The 26,084-nt window shown below is 28.3% G+C and overlaps 1 protein-coding gene across 1 annotated transcript in view; it reads right to left on the bottom strand.

The window, feature by feature from the left end:
- Positions 1 to 26,084, bottom strand: part of LOC136981067 (dual 3',5'-cyclic-AMP and -GMP phosphodiesterase 11-like) — a gene marked incomplete at its 3' end in the record, with an annotated part of 64,513 nt that overhangs the window by 19,374 nt on the left and 19,055 nt on the right. The window contains 8 exon segments of the mRNA XM_067277341.1: positions 300 to 443; positions 5,019 to 5,162; positions 5,292 to 5,339; positions 6,910 to 6,973; positions 13,144 to 13,214; positions 16,704 to 16,841; positions 16,914 to 17,003; positions 17,099 to 17,260. Of these exon segments, the coding sequence (XP_067133442.1) occupies positions 300 to 443; positions 5,019 to 5,162; positions 5,292 to 5,339; positions 6,910 to 6,973; positions 13,144 to 13,214; positions 16,704 to 16,841; positions 16,914 to 17,003; positions 17,099 to 17,260 (861 nt within the window).

Here is a 26,084-nt window from a genome sequence, read left to right as displayed (position 1 = left end):
AGCCATATTTTTCAAGAATCAACTGCACTTATTGTATTTATTTGGTCATTTAGTTTACGCCTTGATGTTCTGGGAGTAGTTGACACTCAACATATCATTTTAAATAGCAAGAGTTAACAACATAGATTTTTTAATTTAATGCTAATATTTATATTCCTGATGTAAATTTTTATCGAGACATAAGTGTGCATAGATAATCCACAAACCAAATAATCCACACATAATAATCAAGAGTATACTGTATATATTTTGCTTCTCTGTCTCTACAGAGACTAATGATATTTTTATAAGATACTTACACTGAGTTGGTGAGCTTCATCAGAAGGAGCTGTTGCATGATACGATAGAACTTCAAGTGTGACCCTTTGTTTTGCCATTGCCTTGATTGCCTTTTCGTACATTTGTGTATTATGAATTCCCATGCCACAGAATATTCCAAATCCCTAAAAACAATAATCATCTTTTAATCTAACATTATATGAGCTGTTTACATGATCTGTTCAAAAAGTTCTGGAACATTTCAAAAGTGCATGCCAATGCAACTGGCAACTATGTGTGGTCGTGCATTGGATAGCAGTGATCTTCTTTCATAACCTACTGGTTGCTATCTTATTCTGCTATGATTAGTTTTCGTGCTACAGATTTTTGTTTGCATACAAGTAGCAGGTGGTCTGTGATTTGCAAGATGACACGTGCAAAAGCAGCAGATAAACATCAAATTTTGTTGCAAGCTTGGGAAAATGTTTATGGAGACCCATGAAATGTTGAAGCAGGTTTATGGTGATAAGTGTCTTGGTCATATCCAATGTTACAAGTGGTTCAAGAAATTTAAAGGATAGTCAGCAGTCAGCAGATGACTCAAGTGAGGGACAACCATCAGCATCATCTGACAACACTCACGTTGCACAAGTTTGTAAAGTCATGCATTCTAATTATTGTTTGAAAACTTGTTGAAGAGTGCAACAACTTGATAGGATCATGCCACAACATTCTGAAGGAAAAATTACAGTTGCATCATATCAATGCAAAATTTGTGTCACGACTCCAGATGCGAGATCAAAGAGACACTAGGATTGCCATCTGTCAGGATCTTTTGAATCATGCCAATGAGGAAGAAACCTTCATGAAAAAAAATCATTACTGGCAATGAAACTTAGATGTACAGACAGGGTACCCATGCATTGGGGCACTTGAGGCATGTGCCCACCCCCTTTGTCATCAAGTTGCCTTTTTCTTAATCCCCAAGGGAGCTCTAAGGTTTCATTTTATTTTTAAACTAGTTTGATATGCCTGGCGTTGCCCGAATTTATAAAGTACCCATCGCAGTAATTGTTACAACTGGAGTTATTAATTGTAAATTTCAAAAAAATATATATATTTTTGAAATTTTAAGAACATTATCAGAATGCCATAACTACATGGGAAGTTTTTCTCATAAATAGTGAGTTTATAGAAAAATTATTACAATTACAGTACTTTAGTTTATTTGATTACAACTATATGACATGTGTGTGATCTGCCAAGGGGCATCCCCTTGCCACAGAGGAGTTTTCTTGAAAATCTGGCCCTATTTAGGTGTTACTAACTTGAAGAAAACCTGGAAAACTCCACATGGCCAGCTCGTTGGCAATGCATGAACCCATGACCAGTGAAACAGTTTTGACTGTGTTAGTGCTATATGCTACTCAAAGTAATAATATAGCAACTCTACTTTGTGCTGTATCATTGTCACAGTAATTAAGTGAATATAATATTTGTTTTTTTTTTTAAATTATATCCCTTTTTGACTCATGACTTCTTGACTAAAACAGGAACACTTTGCATTTTCCCACCCACCCTACTCATCTGACCTCATTCCTGTAGACTTTTTCCTATTCCCTATGCTGTAAATCACTTTGAAAGAACATAGATTTCAGATGATTAAAGAGATCAAGAAAAATTTGCAAGAGCACCTATGAGTGATCCTGAAAAATGCTTATCAGATATGTTTCTAGAAATGGCAGCACCACACTGGAAGTGGTGTATTGATAAAAGAGGAGAGTACTTTGAAGGAGACAAGGACAACTAAGTTGTAGGTATGTCCAAAAAATTAAGAAAAAATAAGTTCCAGAACTTTCTGAACTGGCCACATAAAGCCAAATCAGCCTAAGTCCAGTTGTTACAATATTACAGGGGAGCAAATTTAGAGTTATGCTTCACTATTTTGCCATTTTTTCATACACAACAGAAGAAGTGATCTAATGATATTTATAAACAATAAGGATGTTAGTTCTTGGGCACTGGAAACTTTATTCTTTCTACTTCCTTTTAGAATGAAAACTCTGATTATGGACTTACATTGATTGGTCTCTGAACAACTCATATATATCTGATTATACTTGTAATAAGTATATCTTCATTCACTTGCTTTAGATAAATTATGATTGATTGTTTTATTAAAAATCCATAATTATTTTATTTATTATTATTAAATAGCATTGAATAATTTGCTCTTTGAAAATATACTATGTTATTATGTACATAAACATACACAATAATTCAACTTAATACAATATGAACTAAAAATAGTTACAGTAAATGTGTCAAAATTTAATATAATTTATAATTGTTAATAAACAGCTATTCATTAATATGAATAGCTGTTTTTGAACATTTACATTATTATAACATTTGTCTACATGTTATAATAATGTATATTAATTAAAATTTCATGATTCAAATTGTATTCTTATTCAATAAATGTAAATTTCTTTTCAGTTTCACTGATTTTGTTTTAGATTTGTATTCTTGTAAATGTTTGATAGATTTGCTGCATTTATTCAACTTTACAAAAAACAGAGATAAAAGCTAATGAGCAATTATTTATTGTGACATCATCACAATGCCAGGCTGCAATTTTTAATCATATTTTTAATTTATTTAATTTAAAATATATGCTCGCCACTTCAAATTAGTAGTGGCTTGCCCCTGTACATCATACTTTTCCTTTAACAATTGAGTTGTGCCAGTCATCTATCTGATATTTTTAAAAGGAAAATTTTTGAATTGAAATAATATGACTTCTGATTTGTATCAGAAGTTCATATATAGTTAATCAGGCTTCCTATCCCTAAGGTTTCTATAGAAACCTTAGGGATAGGAAGCCCGATGACTTTCCTAACACCATTCTCAAGATTAAGGAAGGACAGACAACAGTGGAAATTTATAGGTCTACAAATTTTTCAAATTGCAACCCCAATCATATTTTATCTGTAAATGCATATTCATGACTGAAGTGAGTTTCCACTGTAGTGACATATTTCTATTTGGTTTCCTTAAATGATCAATAAAACAATGATATATAATATATATCAATGAACATATATAATTAAGAGAGTATGTCTTCTAAGAGTAATGAATATAATTTATCCTCTATGAAAATAAGTTCTATTCATTATTACCTATATTGCAATTTTCAGTCATTTATTTATATACAAAATTAAAAGTATAATATAATGGATTTTAAATATATTCTTTAAAATTAGTCTGTAAAGAATATAACAAAATAAAATTAAAAATTTTTAATTTTAACTCCTGCATATTATCAAAGATGTAAATGAAAAAAAAATCTGTTAACAAAGCTCAAGGGAGTGCAGAAAAACTAAAACCTTCTCATGAAGCAAAGTATCTTCTAGCTTTTCTATTCCAAACCTGTTTCACTTTTATATCAAGAAACTGCTTTCATTAATATTATGTAGACAATATGTTGTTAGTTTTTTTTTTAATTCTAACTTTATACATATTTATAAAAAGCATAAAATACTTATAAGTATTTAAATGATTATGTTACTTCAAATTATAAAAATAATTTTTTTTTATATTGTATAAAAATTTTTTTATTTTTTATTTATTTTAATTATAATACATAATTTTCTTTTGAAGTTTTACACAATGGTTATTATTTTTTGATCTTAAAGACAAGATAATCTACTAAAATTAAGAGAAATCCTAAATAAATATTAAAAACAAAAATGTCATCAGGATATTTACTGAAATGAAAGAAAAAATTTCTTATTTAAAACTCCTTTTTTGCAATTATACAAATGGAAAAATTATTATAGAAGATTAAGATCAAAATTCTTAAAGTCATAAAAAAGTTCTATTAAATGTATTTCTAATATAAAGTGTCAGATAGTTTTCATGAAGAAAGAAATAATTCTCCACTATGAATGAATTAAATGAGTCACTTATGCAAAATTGTTCTATCATTAATGCAAAGCTGAGCTAAAACACACATCCCAGATAGCAGTAAAGAGCACTTATTTCCAAGAGATGAAAATATAAATCTAAAATGTTTTTTGTAATTATAAAAGAAAACTTCATTACGTAAATATTCCATATAACATTAGTAAAATAATAGTATATATTTTACATATCATGCCTTTTGAAAAAAAGTATGAACTACTGCTTTATCTATTCAGCAGTATTGAAAAAGAGCTACAGCTACTATTACATTATCTATTTGGAATGTCAGATCAATTCTGTTTGAATCAAATTTTTTTGGAAATTTATTTGATTCAATTCAATTTATTTGAATTTATTTAAAGTTTATTTAATAAACAATTTTAGCATTCCTGTGTGAATAAACACTATTATATTAAATTCGGTGATAACTTGATTGTTTATGATATGTCTAATAAAATATGTATTTTATAAAAAAAATTAAATTGCAGTTATGTTAGAAAATTTTAAATTTTGTAATGTGAAATATTTCTATCCATTTTAATAAGAAAGTTTTAAAAATATATATATTTACAATCAGTTCTGAAACCAAGCAAAATAACAAATTTTGATATAATCTTTCACATTACACTGTTGTAAATTGTACAATTTACTTTTATTTTATTCACAGAAATCCCAGATTATATAAATTTTGTTATTATAATAGTAGTATTTCCAGTTTAAAGAAATAACAATAATGAATTATAATTAATAAAATATTTTCCAGATATTTTCATTGAATAAATTAATATTCTCACCTCAAACAGGTTCTCATCATTTTTTGTAAATGGTAAGCCATTTAGTTTATTAATAAGTTGACTCACACCAATAATCTTATGATCTGCATTTCTAATAGGCATGCAGAGAATGCTGCGATGGACAAAACCGGTACCTTCATCTACCTATTTAAAAAATAAAGAAAATATTAATATTAATTTATTATTGATTATAAAATGTAATTAAATTTGAGGATATTTCAAGAAATACTAAAAATTTAGGATAATTTTTATTTAAAAACATTTGATACTTACACTAGGATCAAATCTTTCATCTTCATATGTATTTGGAATATTTAAAGTCTAAAACATAATATTCATTAAACTTAATAATACATATATTTTATATATTTAAATTTAAAAAAAGATAAAAGAAATAAACAATAATATAAGAATTAAAAATAAAAATGAATTGCACAATGCAAGAGTCTATGTAAAACTAAAATATATAATAATTTTATATTTTATTAATATTGAAACTAGTTTAATTATTTTTAAGATGGAAAAGAATACAAATTTACACCTAACTTTTAATTGGATACATCTAATATTCTCCATCCTTATTAATAATTAGATAACATTTGATATTAAGTTATCAACTAAAATTTTATATAAGTCTTTCATGTTACATTAATTCATTACTTTTTTGTGGTTAGTTGTTTCTTACAGATTATTTTTAAAAGTTTGTTATATTCATAATTAAATAGGCCATTGATTCCCAACCTGTGTACTGTGAGAGTGTCTCAGGTGTGTTGCAGAAATATTAAATATATTTTTAGAACTTTTAATAAACTCTTTTTTAAAATTTTATTTATCTTTCATCTTTTTACTGCCAGCCAACCGAAGGGAGAAGGAAGTGTTCACTAAACTGCCAATTGTTGCAAACTTTTCAGCATCAGCATACCTCTCTCACAAAAGTTGCATGTGTCTATGCATATGCCATCATACCAACTCTGGAGCTTCTATAAATGTTGCAGCTTACCCTAGCTTACCCTAGCTCTTTATGCATTGATTAAAATAGTCTTTTTATTTTTATAGTATATTTGTAAAATTGTGAGTTGTCGTCTTGGTAAATTTAACTTCTGTAAAAGTTTTAAAATCAACAGTAACTTATTTTAAATTTTAAACATTTTTATTTTAAAAATTATAGTGTGTTGCAGGAACCTTACTAAATTCAAAGTGTGTTGCTAATCCAAAAAGGTTAAGTTGGGAAACACTGAAATAGGCTAGTTTATACTTTTATTATCATATTTTAAAATGTCCTGCACTTTAGTCATATGTTCTCTGTGTAAGTATCAATATTACACAGAGAACATATGACTAAATATATTCTCTGTGTAATAAAAGTTTACGAAATAATTTACTTTCCTGGGTGTTATGTTAACAGAGAGAAAATATTTTCATTAAAAATTATTCCATATTTGGTTTACAAGGTTGTTTCAATTTTTCTAGTCCATGAATTCCTTCAGTCAGATAGCCAATGCAGTTCAGGATGTCAGCTGGATCAAATCTATGTAGGTAAAAAAAACCACGAATTTTTTGATGGATATTTGCATACGAAGGCATCATTACTATCAGCGCCATCTACATTTCTTTTCTAAAAACACTTGCCATCGAGGTTACCGGAAGCGCCGCCATTTTGTATACCTAGGCTCACATTAACCGAAAAAGTATACAAGTTCGTATTCATGTTTTAAAAACTTAATTTCATTATTTGTTACATTATTATTAAATATCATTACATTATGAATTCAATAATGAAATGAACAATAAATGATTTCAGATGTATACATTATTAATATTAAGCATAGCCAGTTAAATTAATGAATTTATAGTATAATGAAAATTATAGAAAAAGAATCAATATACTTACTTCTCCTGTTGCAGCCACATAACCTGTTATTCCAATATTAATGGGAAATCTTCCTTCAAATGGACTAGATATTTATATTAAAAAAAATATAATTTTTTCAAATGATATGGTTATTATACAATTATAATACAAGTTTGCTAATTTTAAAATCAGTAATTATAAAAATTTGCACAAGTGATGAAGGATTAACCCCTAACTGTTTTAAAGCATCATCAGAATTATTCAAAGCAATATTATGATATTGGTAATATTTTATATAAAAATCCACATTGTTATTTATATGCAATGTTTTTTTATACTAAATAACAGAATTTCTGAATAACTTTTCATAACAGGTATGCTATTGTCTTAGCAATTAAAGTGACATATCATATAATTGAAATTATCTTCTATCAGTAAGTTAACTATTGAAAAAAGAGGAAGTTCATTAATCTATCAGTTTACATAAAACAAGTCCTTCATGTCCATTTCATTATGTAGCTAACCTTGCAATATCTCCTAATTGTTTTGAGAAATGCAAGTCAAAAGCTACTTGAGAAGGGTAAAAATGTAATTTATGTTCAAACAAAAACAATTATTTATATTTAAAGCAATATGATCTAGATACCAGTTGCAGGGGTGAATCTACATAGGGACTAATAGGGCTTAGGCCCTGGGTCCCCAAGTGTCAAAGACCCACAAAAATTGAATTATCATCATAAATTTTTAATACTTTTTCATTAACAATGAGCACTTATTTTACTATAATATAGTAAAAATAGTAATATAAATAATGTAACAATAATGATAATTTATAGAATTATTTGTTTTATTGTAATAATTCTTAATGTAACAAAAAATGGGGCCCCAGTGGACTTCAATAAGCCCTAAATCCCAAAAAACCTAGATCCGCTCCTGACTAGTATATTTTTTAGATAAAAGTAAACAATTCCCATTAATAACTGATAACAGAAAATACTACCACTCAAAACTGAGTATACTTGAATTAAAACCACTAATAATTAAAAAATTGATGGGTTTTAGGCATGGGCGTAGCCAGGAAGGGGCATGGGTGGGCACTGTCCCCCCAGTTAACCTGGTGCCCCTCCCCCTCCCTCTCCCCCGAAAATTACAGTCCAGCCCCCACGCAGTTAACCTGGTGCCCCTCCCTAGAAAATTACAGCCTCTACTAGGCCCCCTGATAACAAAACCCTGGCTATACCAATGGTTTTAGGTTATGTGCTAACGTCTTCGCCCTTGCTGAATGGGCATCATCAGGCAAACTAATCCCCCAGCTGGGGAGATGGTTGGATGATGCAGGAGAATTAGTTGCCTGATGATGCCCATTCAACAGGTCCAAAAACATTAGCACTTATTAAAAAAATTGCTGAATTTTAGGTTTTCTTAGTGATTTTAACAACAGAAATATCCAAATTAAGATTTGAATCTGCAATTTGACATACAAAGAACAAAACTGTCATAAAATTTACCAATCTGATTGTAAAGATAATTGTTCATTTAATCTTACAACTTAATTAAATGTAAGATTAAATAAAAATCTAACTTTAATTAAATTAAATGAATCTGAAAAAAATAAATAATATTGGATTGAGGTATAAGACAACATGAATGACCTTCCAAAGGAAGAGTGCCTCCCAGGTGAACTTTCTTGGAAAACTGACTCCTATTTAGGTATTAGACACAGGAAGAAAACCTAGAAAACCACATGGCCAACCTGTTGGTGAGGCATAAATCTACAACCAACTAACTACCAGTGTTCAGTAGTTTTATCCATTCAGTCACCAGTGGACTAAATAAAATTGACTTATTTTTTAATTTTTAATTCATTAATTCTTATTAACTAAGTTAATACAACTTAGTTAATAAGAATTAATTTCATGATATAAATTTATAATTAGTCAAAAATAAAACACTAATACACATATATTGCATATTAAACATTTCTCATATAAAGACAATACTAATTTTCATACTACTGGGACTAAAAATTGTAAGAGGAAAGCACAATTTAAAAAAATTCTTTTGTAGCCTAATTTATATGAAATAATAAATTTGGTAGATTAATATTAATCAAACGAATTTAACAATTAAAACATAATCAATTTATATTTTAATTATTAAATAAATTTCCTCGGCCAATAAAAGATAGTTTCTATAACTTTTTTTCTAAACCATTACAATTTTACAATTAATATATTTTTTTTTTTTAAATGGGAGAAAAAATGCATCGACTATTTTTCTTAGCGTGTACTTAAGTACAGCATTCAAAAGCCACATTAGCGTTAACTCTACTGAAGAATCTTTTTTTTTCTTTTATTTGACTTCATTTATCGATTCTCGTTTAACCTCGATTTATAATTCTAAATATTCCAGAAACGACTACGGGAAACAAATAAAACATTGTAGTCTTTTGTAATGGTTTTCTCGTTTCCTTAATGGTTGTTTATTTCACTTGATTCGTCAATTCTTCAGGAAAAATGGCGTCATTTTTATTTCTAGGTTTGGAATATTAATTTGCATAATCTGATGGATTTATAACACAGACAATTTTTTTTTTTTGAGATTGAAGTTCGAAAACGATCTTTATCACTATTAAGAAAATATATTCTGCCCATATACAGACAATTGATTGTCCGTACGCGTGATTCATTGGAAGCTAAATTGACTCGAGTTTCAAATTTTCAAGAATTATGGTGCATATAAATTATAATATCTCGCAGAATTTCATATTGAATTATAGTATTTTTCAGAATAAAAATGGAGCCGATGTGATTCGTCTTGAATATGTATCACTCCGACGATGAAGCTAAGCAAAAAAATTAGAAACGCGAGCCGTGATCATTTTCGTCCGGAAAATATACAGTACACTCGGCTATTATTTATCACATCGTAATTCAGTTACGTCCAAACTACGGCCCACGAACGTATCTGCCACATAACTTAAGGACCATTAATGTATTACATCAGCAGTTTATAAACAGTTGTGAAAAACCAAAGAAAAATTAGAATAGGAATTATGTACAGTAAGGGAAAATTTATAGTAACATTTAGTTTCGTGAAGATCGGATGAATTATTTTCTAGATTTGTGTACGGCGTGTAACCTAACCTCATTAGATTACTGCGTGTGGGATGGATAAAGGTTATTGCGTACCGGATGAAGGCACAAACACGTGAGGAGCTACTTGCCGCTGCTAAGCAAAGGCAGACGCGATTTATAAGCGGGAGGGACCGAGTGTACTGAAATAGACGGAGACATCTTTGAAAGTCTCTTGTAAACTCTTGTAAAAGTTTACAAAGCTGAAAATGGATCTGTATTTTTAATACAGATCTATGATTTTATTTACTTTTACTGTACTTTTCTTTTTAATGTTGTTATTTATAACTATTTATTATTGTTAATCTTTATTAGCATAAAGGATAGGCAGCCTGTTATTCAGAGACTAAGAAATTACAAATATTAAAATATACATTTTGTAAACAATATACCGAAAATTATAGCTGTTTATTATAGAAAAATACATTTTATTTTTAACTTTCAAATTAGCCGAGGTTACGACGCCATTCACAATGAATTACTCTAACTATCGAGAATAGGACTCAAGTTTATAGAAACATTTGCTCAAAATGACTCCGAAATAAGCTCCGTAAGTGGCGATATTTCCTATTATTCTCTTGAATTGCCCTGTATAGGGCCTATGTCATTATATAAAATTTTATAACAGAGTACGGTCATTTTTAAATTTACAAGCTTAATTTTATTATTAAATAACTCGTTTCCTATTCTTTATACCTTCAAATATACTTTCTAACATTTAATTCTTACGATTAAATTAATCTCAATGAAACTTTTTTAAAGTATCAAATACAGTAGAGCGTCGATAAGTGGAACCAATTGGGGACTGGGGTCCTTCCAGTTAATGATTTGTTCCAGTTTCCGACTTTGTACGAAAAAATACATTAACCTGTCCGATGTTCAAATTTTTCTCCGTTGCGTATCGCTTCCTGTTGAATTTTTCTCCGTTGCGTGTCGGCTTCGTGTTGAATTTTCGTCGATTTTAAGCCTAACGAAAATTTTTATAATAATCATCGAGGCTATCGTATCGTTAAAAATTATTTCTGCATTTTGTACAAACAAAATAAATATATTAAAGAATATAAAAAAAACATGAAAATTATACTTTAGAAGTAAATTTAGTATCAAAAACGTTCGATTCAGCACGACACAGTCCGACTGAAAATCGTTCCACTTTCCGGCCGTTCCACTTACCGACGTTCCACTTATCGACGCTCTACTGTATTTATATTTAGTAATAATATTTATTTGTAGAAGCTTTCATTTTATTGTAAACAGAAATTTATTATTTCAAATTGAAAAAAAGCATTGTATTTTACTTTCCAGATTTACTTTATTTCTTTCCTAAAGTATACGTCTTTTTCTCGTTTTGTATTATTAAATATGAATATAGTAGAAACTGTATGGGGTTTCAAAAATCGCCTGTTAGTAAATGATAAATGAAGCATTTCTCATCAAAATGTACAGAACAAATAATCGCACGAGTACTTGCCGTAGGTTTAAAACTTTTCCTTTTTATCTTCGAAACCTACTCGTAAACAAGATTTCGAATGGAGGAAATGATGGAGATATATTTCCTTTTTTTCACTGTTTTCCGCGTCAGATACATCCAGATCCAGAAAATAAACCTGTAAAGGTTTATTATTCGTATATTCATATGCACGCGAAGCGGACATTTTACTCTTTTTGAAGTAAAACTTCCTTTGATTTGAGAGAAATAAACTTAGCTTGTGATTTAGGTTCACTATCATGTTTTCTACGCTATAAGAAGCAAGGTATCACTATCATATGACTTGTTATACCACGCGAAAATAACTCATTATCAAATCCTGTAAGAGCTATTTAGAGAAAATGTTCGTTTATGGATTCCTTGTGTTCCAGAGTATTGTTAAAAATGTCAGAAATTACTATATTTTCTAATCTCTTGTGCTGAATGTCTTAGGAAAATTCAATATAATCTTTTTAACTATTTATTTATTTATTTTGTTTATTTTACGATAAATAAATAAAGTAAGATAAGTTTAACTATTTGTTTTTTATATAAATTATGCTATTGTAACAATATTGCTTTAAAGTTGTATTATGTGATGCAACATTTTATAACAACAATCGCGTCAGTGTAAAATCTCATACATGCTTTAATATCACGTGCCTTCAAAATACAGATGTTAATTGCTATATCTTTTGTCTAATAGAATTGAAAAATTTTACATTTAAAAAGAGAAAAATAATTTTATTAAAATAGACCGATAATGGAAAACCGATAGTAGAAGTAGAAAAATTCAAAAATATGCGGATTATTTATTAAACAATAAATGTATTCTGCAAAAGAAAATCAAATTTTATAGAAACCTACATAAAAATGAGTGGATATTTTCTATTTTTATTTTTATAAAATTATAAATTTTGGAACAGGAATATAATTCCAATAAAATAATCTATTTTATTTTTACTTTCTTCTGCTGTTATATAACAGACCTGTTGTGGCCTATAACAGCGGGCGGGAGAGTATGGCGATCAGTCAAAAAACGACCCCCGAGAATTTTACATTTTTAATAAAATCTCGTAACAGATAACGCCACATGCAATTTTAAACATTTTTGCGGGGAAAGTTACGCAACTCGTTGCTGGATTTTTTTTGTTGGGGGTATAAGTACACAATAAACCATATAATCACGCACAGTTTCCATTACGACGAAGCTGTTTTGGTTTGATGAGATGAGGTAAAGCAATCTACAAGGGCAATCTGGATCCTTGGTAGATTTTCCTTGATGGAGAGGGGTGCCTCTCGGAAAGGCTTTCTATGGAAAACTGGCAAAGCTGCACTGCGTTGAAGTTAGTCATTATATGTGAAGAGGAATGAGAGATAAAATGATGCTTGCCCACGCAATTTTTATTACGAAAATCATATTTAGATTGTATTTGAATTCATGATGATAGGAGGAAGCTACCTTTCAATTACCACAGATAAATTGTTAGATTTAGAAATGCATTTATAAACTGGAGGAAAAAAGATTATTCAGAAAATAAAAATTGTTAATTCATTTTAGAATTAAGCATTGTATTCTAGCAATCATAAACTGTATTTGAATTTAAAAGAATTAGGAAATTTCTATTTTCTGCCAAAAAAGGAGACAAATAAATATCTTAATTATTTTACCTTGTTCGAGAAAAAGATTCTTCATTTTCCATGTCAGATGCATCCAGATCGAAGACTCTAGAGAAATTTCCCTGCAAATAACAAATGTTAACAGGTTAAATGACATTAATCTCAATAATAGACTAAGGAATTTAATTAAAGGAATCAAATTGAGTATTTTAAATTGGAATTAAAAATAATTGATAACTAATTTATAAGTAATATTTAAGAGAGATTTATAAATTAAACAAGCTAATTTTTTTTTTATTTTATCAAAATAAGTCGATCATCATTAATGACCATTCACTGTGTTTTTCCATAATTGTAATAATAATAAAAAATCTGAAATACAGTAACTGCTCTGGTTACGATTAAAACCAGTGGTGTTCAAGCTGCTTTGTGGAATCCAACTGTTTTACAAGCAACCATCAAGATTTCCTCAAAAATATTTATTATGAAATTCTTACTTTTACTATAAATTTTGACAAATAAAACCTTCTAGAAGCAACACAGAAATATTTTCACACGTTCTTTGATTCTTAAAATTTTACTGTTTATGATTGTTAAAACAATACTCGTGTATCAGGTCCACAGATGTTAAAAGTCTGAAAATCACTGTTCAAATCTTTAAGCTATAATAAATTAAAGCCTAGAAGAACCCGAAGTTCGAACAAATAAATCTTAATTTTGTGTGTGTGTGTGTCAGTGGGGGAGGAATTAATACTTTAGCCCACGTGGATCATCCAATTTCACTGAACTTAGGTTATGGTTCTTTCACTAGATATACAGTAATAACCGAATAAACAATTTACAAACATATTTGACTAATTAGCGCATTTATCAGGCAGTAATTACTTGAAAAAATGGTGCTAAATGCAATATATTTTGAAACTGTTTGTGACAATTGTGAGTTCATAAAAAAAGGCACTGAAAAATAAATAAATATTTTATAATTTGAAGAAAGTTTTAGTCTTAAGTTTTATTTCATTAAATCTACTGTTTTATTGTAACGTGGTTTGCATTTGGCTGTGATAACATTTAGTTCCATAACGTCCCACCATTTTTAAGAAAACGAGAAAAGGAAAAAAGAATTAAACATTATACTGTATTTTAATAATGGCTAGTTTACCTACAGCGTTAGAACAAAAAGAAATGAGTTTTTTTTTTTTTTTACTTTTAAATACAATGTTTTGAGAATATTAAATGCGTTAATTGTGTTCATTACTTTGCGTTTAAATAATTAGAAATATTAAAAAGTATTATTTTAAAATAACACATCGCTATCTAAAATAACACAGTGATGATATCTCTAAACACTAACACGTGTTTAAAGTAAAATATTTGTGACAAAATTAAAAACCCGAAGTTAAATATATAATTAACACTTGGTAACAGTGATTAAAGCATTTTTTCTAATCATTATACAGGTTTTTTCCCCCTGCGGATGCAGCGTGACAAAAGAAAACGTGGTATTTCTATCGAAATTCCGAATAAACATGTAGATTTTGCGAAAACATTAGCTTAATCAACATTTACATAAAACAAAAATGAATAAAGTTGGTTCAACAATTTAAGCTGTAGATCGCATATACAGACTGACAGGCATATGATACTTTAGGTAGAGGAAAGTCGAAAAATGATATTACACGACACTACGTAAACATCATTTATATGGACAGGGCAACATAACCTAATGAAGATTCGTGATTTCCAAATCTAAATACGAAGGAATTATAAGTACAAACATTACTAACGACATCATTTGTTATATTTAAAAATATAGAAAAATGTTTCGCGATATCAGCTAAATTCTGTATGTCTATCTCAGATTGCTTACTCAAACAAACCATACTAAACAATATTTTATGGCTTAATCGTACATAATTAAACTTTCCATAAATCAAGATCACTCGAGATAAATTGTAAACTGCTAGAAATTATGATTTATCTAAAATTCTAAGCAGAATACAAGCAGGACACATTCTTACTTAACTTTTAAATTTATCATCTGTATAGGTCTATTATTATTTAAGAAACCTGAACTTTTGACATTAAAATAGGTTTTTCTGTAATATTATTGATAGATATATCCATAAATATAAGGAAATCATAAAATTCCAATATACAATCTTCTCAAGAAAGATTATAGAGGTCTTCAATGTAAAATAATCCGATTGCACAGGATAAGAAATCTAATATATTTCAAAATGTCTTTAATTTATATAAACATCTTTTTAATAAATTTTTATTTATATATTTTTTTTATTAAAATTCTTTATTTTTTTCCATTTCTTATTTTTATTCTTGTGAATATTATCGAGCGATGCACGCTCTCTGATCATCTCATTATGACATGATGCTCGAAAAATTTTTAGAAAAATCAAATTACATTTAAACAATAGACCTGCTGTTTATTAACGGAACGATGCTAGAATTTATTCGGAATGAATTCCGATAATTTCGATATTTTTTAAATTTCTGTAGAAGTAACATGCTAGTCCAACATACATTTATACCAGATGACAGAGTGCTGCGACATTAGCGAGGTTGAGGCCGAAGTTTTAAACGCGAAAACGTGTACAGTACGTCGGACGTTCAGCGCCGCTTTCCTGTAAGCCCAGAAGTTTGACAATGGCGTTTGGAACGTCGAGCATGATTCCACTGATTTTCCAAACGCCATTGTCAAATTTCTGGGCTTACAGGAAAGCGGCGCTGAACGTCCGACGTACACGTTTTCGCGTTTAAAACTTCGGCCTCAACCTCGTTAATATCACGAAAGAAGTTGATTTTGATGATGAAATCCAGACGAATAATTGTTTGATTTATCTTCAATCGTTGGCATCCGTATTTCTTGTTTATTAAATTCATATCCACAGACGAATAGAAACTTTTTATAATTAATATGAGTTGTATTTGATATCAGTGTGTAATCGTAACTTTATCGGAAGTTTTACGTTTATTCTGACACAAATTGAACTGATTACAATATTGACAATTTTATCAATATTGTAATCAGTTCACCGAAGGACTGATTGTCAATTGACGCTAATTATTAATTAGTATTAAGTGTTAATTGATAAAAGCATTTATTCATACCTGTCGATTATTAACAAGCAAGCGCTAATGTCTCATTAGTTTATAAATGATGGGTTGATGATGATTATTGGTTTATCATTCATTAATGTTTTAAAATTATCCTTAAAATAAGGTGATTTTTTTCAAAATTTTCAATTTACTTGCAACGTAAACAGCATAATGAAATCGCTAAAAATAATAGAGTGTTGCTTAATATTTTATATACTTTTTCTTTATGTATTTTATCTCTTTTGTTGGTACTTTTTCTTCAATATACTGTATTATTTTCTGTCTTTATCTTCTGGTATTTTTAATTAATTTTGGAAAAAAGTACTTTCTTATCGTGAAAATTCTAATTAAGAAGTCGTCATCAACCCTTAATCACATTACTGTTTAACTTAATTCGCAAATATTTGAAAATCGTTAGACCGTAATTCTTATCTGTATGAACTTTAGTATAAAACTAAATTTTAGTTTTCTAATCTAAATATTTTATATAAATATACCTTTGTTCTTTCATCTAACAATAATATTTGGCATCTTTGACACTGCAGCAGAGATTGCGTATGGGTCATAATTCTGTAAACAACGTGTTCAATGGTGCTTTGCTCTTCAAATATCATCCTTGCCAAATCTAATAACACCTTGAAAATAAAAATGAACATTCTATAACTAAATATATTTAATGATGATTTATTAAATTATTGTATTCATACCTGATTTCTTTTATTTTCTAATTGGGATCGCTCATATAGTTGAGCATTTCTTAAACCTATTCCACAAAATTGCAGATACTGAGCAAAAACCTAAAATAATGATTCAAAATTGGAAAATTATTTGATGAATAATAGGACAGGAAAACTATTTCATTGTAATTATAAGAAATCGTTGTCTAACTCACCATTTCGTCGTCAACATTAAAGAAATCTCCCTTAGAACCGTTTTTGTTGATCACTTGAGCCACGCCAATAACTTCTCCATCGATATCCACGAGGGGCATGCATAACATACTTCTCGTCGTGTAACCCGTCTTCTGATCGATATTTTGATTAAATCTCGCATCCTTTCAAAGTAAAAGAATTCACTTTAATACAATATACATGCTGAAATGATATAAAGAATATTCTATAAAGATTATGTCTACTGTATATTCTCCGAGAGCATTAGATTTCTTTAGTTTTCTGGTGAATGCATTCTTTGTACATAGAAAAACTCTGCAAATACTTCCTAGAAGACTGCAATGCACAATTGGAAAAAAACTTGAAAACAATTAGGTTTCGAAATTGGAAATCTTCTTTTTAATGGATTTAATCTCGAAAATCAGATTAATATAAAAAATAAGTAAATAAAGTTTTAATTAAATAGAAACTTTCCTCGTTAATGTAATTCAGATCCTATTAAATTTTTTAGAATTTTCTTTTTATATTAAGAATACATCATATATTTAATAATAATAATAATTAATAAAACTTTTTAATAGAATAAACTAATAAGAAATAGAGAAACATTACCAACAAATCTTTTCCCTCTTTCTTGATGAAAGGATAGATTCTATCAGTTTTTCTTGAAATACAATAATTATATGAGATTCCGTTCAAAGAACATATTACAAACTGAAGTTTTACCAATTATATTTTTAATAGAGATCAAGTTCCTTTCATTTAAAATGGCTACATTATTGTACAAGTAAATTATATTGATCTAATATAAAGTATGCAAAGAATCTAATCATAACTTTATTATTAAAACCATTCCAATATAACTGAATCCGATTCTATTATCTTTAAATTGATTTAGTTTTAAAAAGGATCGTCATTCATTTAAAACAATTATTATATAATTTTCACTTTGTTAAAAAAACAAGAAAACCTGTAATCCCAATAGCAGCATTTTTTATCCAGTGATAATTTAAACGATAGTGTCGTTTTAATTATTTAATTACCCGGAATGGAGTTATGGGATAACACAAGGCAATCTACCAAAAGGATATCTTCCGTGAAGACTTATTGCTGTTTAAGTGTTAGAGACGTGAAGAAAACCCACGCAACCAGCCAGTTATTCAGGCACGAACCCACGACCAACTACCAGTGTTTAATGGTTTTATCCACTCGGGCACTGGTTGACTGTTTACTTTTCTGGGAAACCTGAAATATCTATTATGATTTTCTAGTTTCGTTATTGTTAATTAGAAGTAATAAAGTTTGATAGTATTAATTTATATTGTAGCCTGTATTGCTTAACGTATTATTCATTCACATATGATTTTTCTTGTGTAGTAAAGTATCTAATCTGTTATATTACTGTCTATTATACGACTATCATCCGTCATAGGTAGATATTATTGCATAATAAATCAGAAAATATCATCGACTAAATATTTATAACAAGACTTGAGAATTCAATTATTTACATAATCGTGTATTTTTAAAGTAAAATCGATTATTTTAATGTAAAATTTTTGGTTCTCGAATTATTTATAAATGTCAAATACGAAAACGATTGTAAAAGCGCCCATCCGAGAGGGAGTTTTTTGTTTAATAGAAAACTAACTTTCGAAATAGTGTTTCATTAGTATTATGAGCCAATCATAACATATTAAAAAATAATACTAATCTCTATTTTAGCGATTAGTATTATTTTTTAATATGTTAATATGTTGAGGATACACAAATTCTTCTCTTTCAAATCATAATTTTATTAAATATTGTCTCCAGAGTTAGTTCTAATCGTTGACATCAGGTTTTATCGCCCCAAGCAGAGATCGCTCCTGAGAGGACTTTCTATGGGAAACTGATCCTATTCGACATGAGAAGGAATCTGGAAAACTTAATTAATGTGCCAGCCCATTGATGAGGCGCGAACCCGGTACTAACTACCAGTGTTTTGACCCCAAGACCTATTTTGAAAAACTTTCTATTATAAATATTACGTTTCCTTGCAGAAAAAAACAGTAAATTGTTGGCCAACATCCCTTTGAAATAACGTGATTGCTTCTTTAACAAAAAAGAAACGTTTATAAATTAAATTAACTATAAGGTCAATTGGAGCCAGTTAATCAAAGTTCATTTCTATAGAATGAGATGATAACAAGAAAGAATAATTTCTTGGAAATTCAATGAAATAGTTTCTGTATCGAATTAAATTTTAGGCTGTGTAATTTAATTGTATTTCGTATCAATAAAATTACCTGAAAACATATATCCACACGAGATTTTTAAGACACGTGTCCAGAAAAATCTCGAATGCATCGGAATTCTTGGAAACTGAATATTTCTCTTATATTTCATAGCAGTCTCAATAACATGCGACGAAAAAGCAATATTTACTTTAAAATGCCGTGCAAAACGAATAAATGCACTTTTACGCGAGTCTGTTTTCTTGGCATTGTTTCTCTTACCATCCAATCACATACATTAGAAAATTCTTGATATATTCGTAACTTCGAAGTTCCATTTATTGATATTCAAATTCAATTCCCGTAGTGTTGATTCTTCAATCATAATATTCTTTATTTATAATCCAAACACAGAAGTTCTATTTCGGACCAGATTTTTGTCTTTAAGTACAAACTTCTGTAACGCGAATAAATAAAATAATACAGTACATTTCTGTTGAAGCATTTTCCTATTATCTTTTTCAATATAATCCGAATTTTTCATTTAGTAACCATAACAATATTTGACTAGAAAATAAAAACACGAAAGAAATTAAAAGGAAAGAATAAATAAATTAATACAAATGATTTAAATTTATGAATTCTGAATTTATCGAATTTCTGTTATATCGCTAAGGTAACAAAATCAGTCGAATAATTTTTTTATTTTTTATTTTAAAGTATTTTATCTACTCTAACGTATTCCATACGAATCTAGAAATCCGTTCGAGACAGACAGGAAATTTTCAATTTGCTCTAGGGATCCAATACAACGTTCTCTCACTCTAAATTCAATCAAGATTGTATTTAGGTAATCTTACTAGAGATTGCATAAAATTGAAAAATTAATACATCATTATTTTAAATCTTTAGAAAAGATTTAAACATATATTAAATTTTATATCGTAGTAATTTCACATTTTTTTAAGCTTAAATCTTAACTTGGTTTATCGTTAATTATTGAATCCATTACAAATAATTTCCACGAATTGCTTTACTCAAACTATTTATAATAATAAATATCCATTTTAAACAATTCTTGATAAAGCAGTGTATCGAATTCTATAACATTAAAAATATTTCTATGATGAGTATTTTGAATGAGGATACTTTCCTAAATAAACCCAATGAGGTTCAGGCTTTCCAGAATGGGGAAAATTGAAGTTATTCATATAACTACAGAGTTTATGATGCAATCAAACCGGATGCCATATGTCCTTAATCTTAAGGTACTTATGGCCTTCAAGGTTTTTATTTTAGGATTATTTTGATTTAGGCGACTGTAACCGAAAACAGTTTATGTTTATGTCATCGAATTGTAAGTAAAGAAAACAAAATAGGATAAAATTTCTATAGTGAGCGATAACAATTTCTTTAAAAGCATTTCTATCGACATTACGAATTACCTTCGATGTTTTTCCTGGTTGATTAATGATATTTTTCGAAATACAAGTTAAAATTTTGATCGATGGGATAAAAGACAGAGATTGATTCTTTCGTCTTGTAGATTTTTCAATATCGATCCAGCAAAAAAAGAAAAAAGTACCGCACATATTTAGATTAATAAAATGTTTCATAAAGGAAAAGATTGGCTCGAAGAACGAACCAAAATGGTTTCAATCGGAGACAGAAACCAACCGAATGGAACTTCGTTGCTCATTATGCCGCTAACACAATTTCAATAAACACATTAAGTGAGAGTGTTTTTCAAACGAACAAATTAATTAATCACAGTAACAGCTGCACGAAACAACTTGCAGGCAACTGCTTCATTACAAAAAGTTCCGTGTATCAAATTCGTCTGATTGTTCCGTACGATCTTTTGAGCCAAGTAAACGTAAAAAGAAAATTCCTCCAAAATATTAAACACGCAACATTACACATAGAAACGAAACCCGAGAAAACTGGAAAACAAGATGTTCGTGGAAACGAAAGTGTATTGCATGGGAGAATTATTAAGAGACGGATTATCGAGTGCGTAATATACTTCGAAATATCTGAAAAATGAATGGGAACGAGCTCCATAAAATTTTATGGAGATTTATATAAAGGTAAGAATTCCGTTTATTGATAATAAATAAAACGTCTCCTCCATCAAACAATATAAAGAGATGAATTATTTATAGAATTAGCTTAAAGAAAGTTATTTATTCTTCGAAAATATTTTAGAATTTCTATGTTCAAATAAAATAACAAGACACGTATTATTGTCAAATCTTTCAGGCTGATAACTCATAATATTAATGGCTGACATAGAACAGATTTTTTTCAAGAATAAAATCAATAAAAAATTATCTACATTCCATAATGAAGCAAGATGAATTATAAGGGTTGACGGCATTATCAACAGAATGTGTTATTGGCTAAAGATTCTTCGATGAAATAATTCAAATATTTGAAGCTGAAGAAACGAAACTTCATATTTGAAGCTTTTTAAATTATACCAATATTCAAAATTTCGATACTTTTAAACTTTAAATATCTCCGTTTGAAGTAAAAATGAATTAAATATACTAATAAATTGTACAATTGTATTAAAAATTGATATACGTAATACGTCACTATGCTAAGTATAAACAGGTTTTTTTAAAGTATAATAATATATATTGACATCCTTTTTATATTTACTTGGTTCTTATAATAATTGTTGAAATTTTTATAAAATTTCATCTCTCATTTCTTCGGTTGAAATGTTATCTCGAATCCACAAATACCCAGAAATACACTAATTAAGTGGAGAAAATTATATTATTATGATAAATTTCTTGTAATATTCTTCCTGGAGAATGTGTTATTGCATCATTAAAAAATGTTTTGTAATTCGTGAATGTGTTGAGTATAATAAGAATATTCTATTATTAAAAAACCATATATATATATATGGAGAATCGACATAAAGAAGACACTTAAACAACACTAATACGCCTAACATAATTAGTTTGGAGTGTTTAAAATTATTATTTGCGCCTTTTAATCAAAAAGATTAACAGAAAAGAAAGAAAATGTCCCATTAAAACTTTTAATTATTAAGCAGAATTATTACTAATGTTTAGTGACTTTGGACATTTCAGCAATTTAATTCACTAAAATTAGAAGAGAGAGTACAACGATAGATCATTAAGATAATCCGTTTAATATAATTTAATCATCGATCCCGCAGCGTAAAATGTATAGAGATGGATAGAAGACGGCAACTTTGGTGCAGTTTTGTTAAATTCATTTATCAGTTCTGGTTAATTGCTACGTCAAGTTATTTTAAGAAAGTTTTCTTTACGATCTAGCGATAAAAATCGTTTTATGCTCCTCGCTACAACTTATCTTCCAAATGCTTTAGCATCTCCCATGATCCCGATACATCTATAAATGCCACAATTTAATCGTATTTTATCACTTTCTAAATTTCGGAACGTTGGATTTTAAAAAATAATACTTTAATTAATACCAAATGTGGCATTTTCAGTGGTTCATCAAGGCATGGTCATAAGGAGAATAAGGAGAAGTTGTTCATAAAATTACTTTTGTAGATAGATTTTTAAATATTTATAAAAGTAAATAAATAATAAATTTATCATAACAATAAAAAAATTCATTAATCATTACTTATCACAGACTCTCTTTACGTATTTATTCTAAGTATTCGGTTAAGGAGTGGGTTTATGCCTCCCTTGCCTCCACGAATATGCTATTTTACGGCTTTTTAATCTACATCTAGAGACTAACCATTTCTAGACACGGGCAAGTTTACGATATTTTTAACACTTTATCGATATTTATCAATCAATAATAAAAATTACGTGGTGTTTCTTATTTTACCAAAGTTAGAAAAGTGATAAAAGGACCGCGTACAATATCGATTCTTTAGATGAGAAAAAGTCAAATGGGTTTTGAAGTTTTTCATTGATTTTCGATTGATAGAAGAGGGGGAAAAAAACTAGTAAATTGATGGAAATTCTTATCGGGTAACATATTTTAAACAGGCAAATGTTGAATTGATTAATATTATAAATTTTGTAAAGAGAATACAGTTTAACTTTTTTTTTTTATGGATAGGCCTACAACTTAACGTTGAGATTAATGTAACGAGGATCCATTTCAAGCACGAAACTTGTCATCAGAACAAATTCAAATTAAATTATATTAAAAGCAAAAATTCTTCAATTCCGATACTAGATAAAATTATTTTAAATCATTCACCTGGGAAGCCGAACTAACAAAGTCAGACCTAAATCACTACAATACACATACCTCTGGACTACAGTATATACACTGTACTGTGCATAGATCTGAGTTTCCTCATTACATTAAACAAATGAATAAATTTAGCCGTGAGGAGTAAAAACATCAAAACTGAGTAAAAATCAATACTTTGCAGCTTACATAATATAAAATTACTCAAGGCTAATTTGTATATCTAACTAGACTTTTCCTTTATTTACATAAAAAGGGCTTATTGACAGAAAGAATTCTTAAAATATTTATCAAAAATTGTTTACTAGTTTAATAACTATTTCTGAAATACAATCTTTTGTAATATTGTGAAGACTCAAATTATAGAGATAATTCAGAGTAATTAACAATAAATACAATTAATCTCTCTAGATTGGCCTTCATTTCTTTTGACAAAAACACATTTATTCTTTTTTAACTCGATACAATTTATTTTAATAAAATAGAAACTAGAAATTACATTTCGAATAATTAATTTTAAATAATAATCTCTCGTAATGCAGTTATGTACTGTACATGCAATTCGAATCGAAAATAATCATTAAGTATAAACCTACCGGTTAGACATTAAATAATTAACTAATTTACGGATGAATATTAAGCCGTAATTCATTATTAATTATGTTTATATGAGTAGTAGACATTTAAATTTATGCAAGTTATTTATTGTAAACAGCAGATAAATTTTATGCACATTTTATTGATATGACTGATTATATAATATATAACGTATTGTCTGTTATGTCCCTTATAAGGGACTAAAATTAAAAATAATTAACCAACAACAAATCAATCAATTAATCAATAGTGTCTTTAACATAAAATTAACGTTAAAAATTTATATTTAACTAACAATAATAATTACTTCATTAGTTAATGTAACTGTAGAAATCATTACATTTTTACTGTATTTATTCAAACTATAATTAGATTTATATAGGCTATACATATTAAGGAACACTAAAGGTTATAGTCTAATATACAATATATATATATAGCACTCAACATTCTCTACATTAAGATAATCAGCACATAGGCGTGGATTATATTATTAAAAAAAAATCGTTTATTTGAATTAAATAACTGAAATAAATATTATTTGTGTACATTTCTATTCAACTTTACTTAAATATTAATTAAATTATAATTATTATTAATTCACGCTATCGGCGAAATTATTTATTTAATGTTAATTATAAAGACATCAATTATTCTCTAAATATGATTAATATTAAATACAAAGTAATTTAATCATTTAAAAACTAAAAAAATTGTAGTGGAAATGTATTTATCTTTAGCAATAATACACGATATCAACTTTAGCTTTTCTGCAGATTAAATGGAAAAATATCTGATCCCTGGAAAATGTTATAAGGTGAAAGTTGACTCTTCATTCTCTATGATTAATGTTTACGTTTTAGCGAAACGAAAACTATTTGTAACATAAATCAATCGGGCAATTAAGAAGATCGAATAACAGTTATTATTCTTGCATTATATATCTAGAAACTCGATAGTTTATCTTCAAAGATTTAACACGTATTCAATAAGTTTAATTCTATATCATACGTAATAATTTATAACTGTATTTAAATTCGGTTAAAGTAATATAAGAGCGTTATGACTTGACTTCAGGAATTTAGCAAATCTACTATATATATATATATTAAAGATTAAAGGTTTAAGGTAATTCTACATCGTTTGTTAGAGGTTTATAAATCGATCATTTAGAAAGAAATATAAGCTTAAAATATCATTCTTTTTTCTTCTCAGAGAAGGAATTTGCTAAAGAAGTTTTCAAAGCTTTGATAAGGACGAATGTCGATAACATTCTGTTATTGCTTCTTTAAACATTTCTATATTTTGTTACGAATCTATTCAGTATGGATCTTTTTATAGAGAAAAGAGAGATGATGTCTGGAATTAAATCAATAACCTGGAGTGATTTTGAAAGCACGCGTGAAGAATTAATTATGTTATTGTCAATAGGACGTAATCGGGCATTTCTATGACAGGAAAAAAGAAAGAAGCTTCTACTACTAAAGAGGTTTTTCTTTACAAAGAATTATCGATCGCTTCTTGTGAATTGCACAAAACGAATTTGTGGAGTTGTATTTATTAAAGGAAAGAAGAAATTCCCTTTGTAAATCTAATTCGGTGCGAGTGTTTGCTTTTAACACCATCAAAGCGCTAACGAAACGAGAAAAATCCATTTCGTAATAACAAACCAAACTAAACTAGATTTAGCGTATTAAAAACTACCCTGCTGAATGGATGAAAATTATTTAGCATTCTAATTAATCAAATTTAAATGTATCATCATATTTATATACAGTACTTTTCACTATGACCAACTGTGATTCGAGATAATTTCATAAAGTAATAGAATTTTTAAAGTAGGAGTTTTGTAAAATGCGAATTGAATTAAATAAATTAAATTAACCTGAAAAATCAATAACTGAGTAGGTCTTACAAGATATCTGAATAAATACGTTTAGTTGTGCAA

The sequence above is a fragment of the Centruroides vittatus genome, unplaced genomic scaffold (genome assembly GCF_030686945.1).
Source record: "Centruroides vittatus isolate TY-2023 unplaced genomic scaffold, ASM3068694v2 contig_742, whole genome shotgun sequence".
NCBI lineage: Eukaryota > Metazoa > Arthropoda > Arachnida > Scorpiones > Buthidae > Centruroides > Centruroides vittatus.
This window is presented reverse-complemented; position numbering and strand designations above follow the sequence as displayed.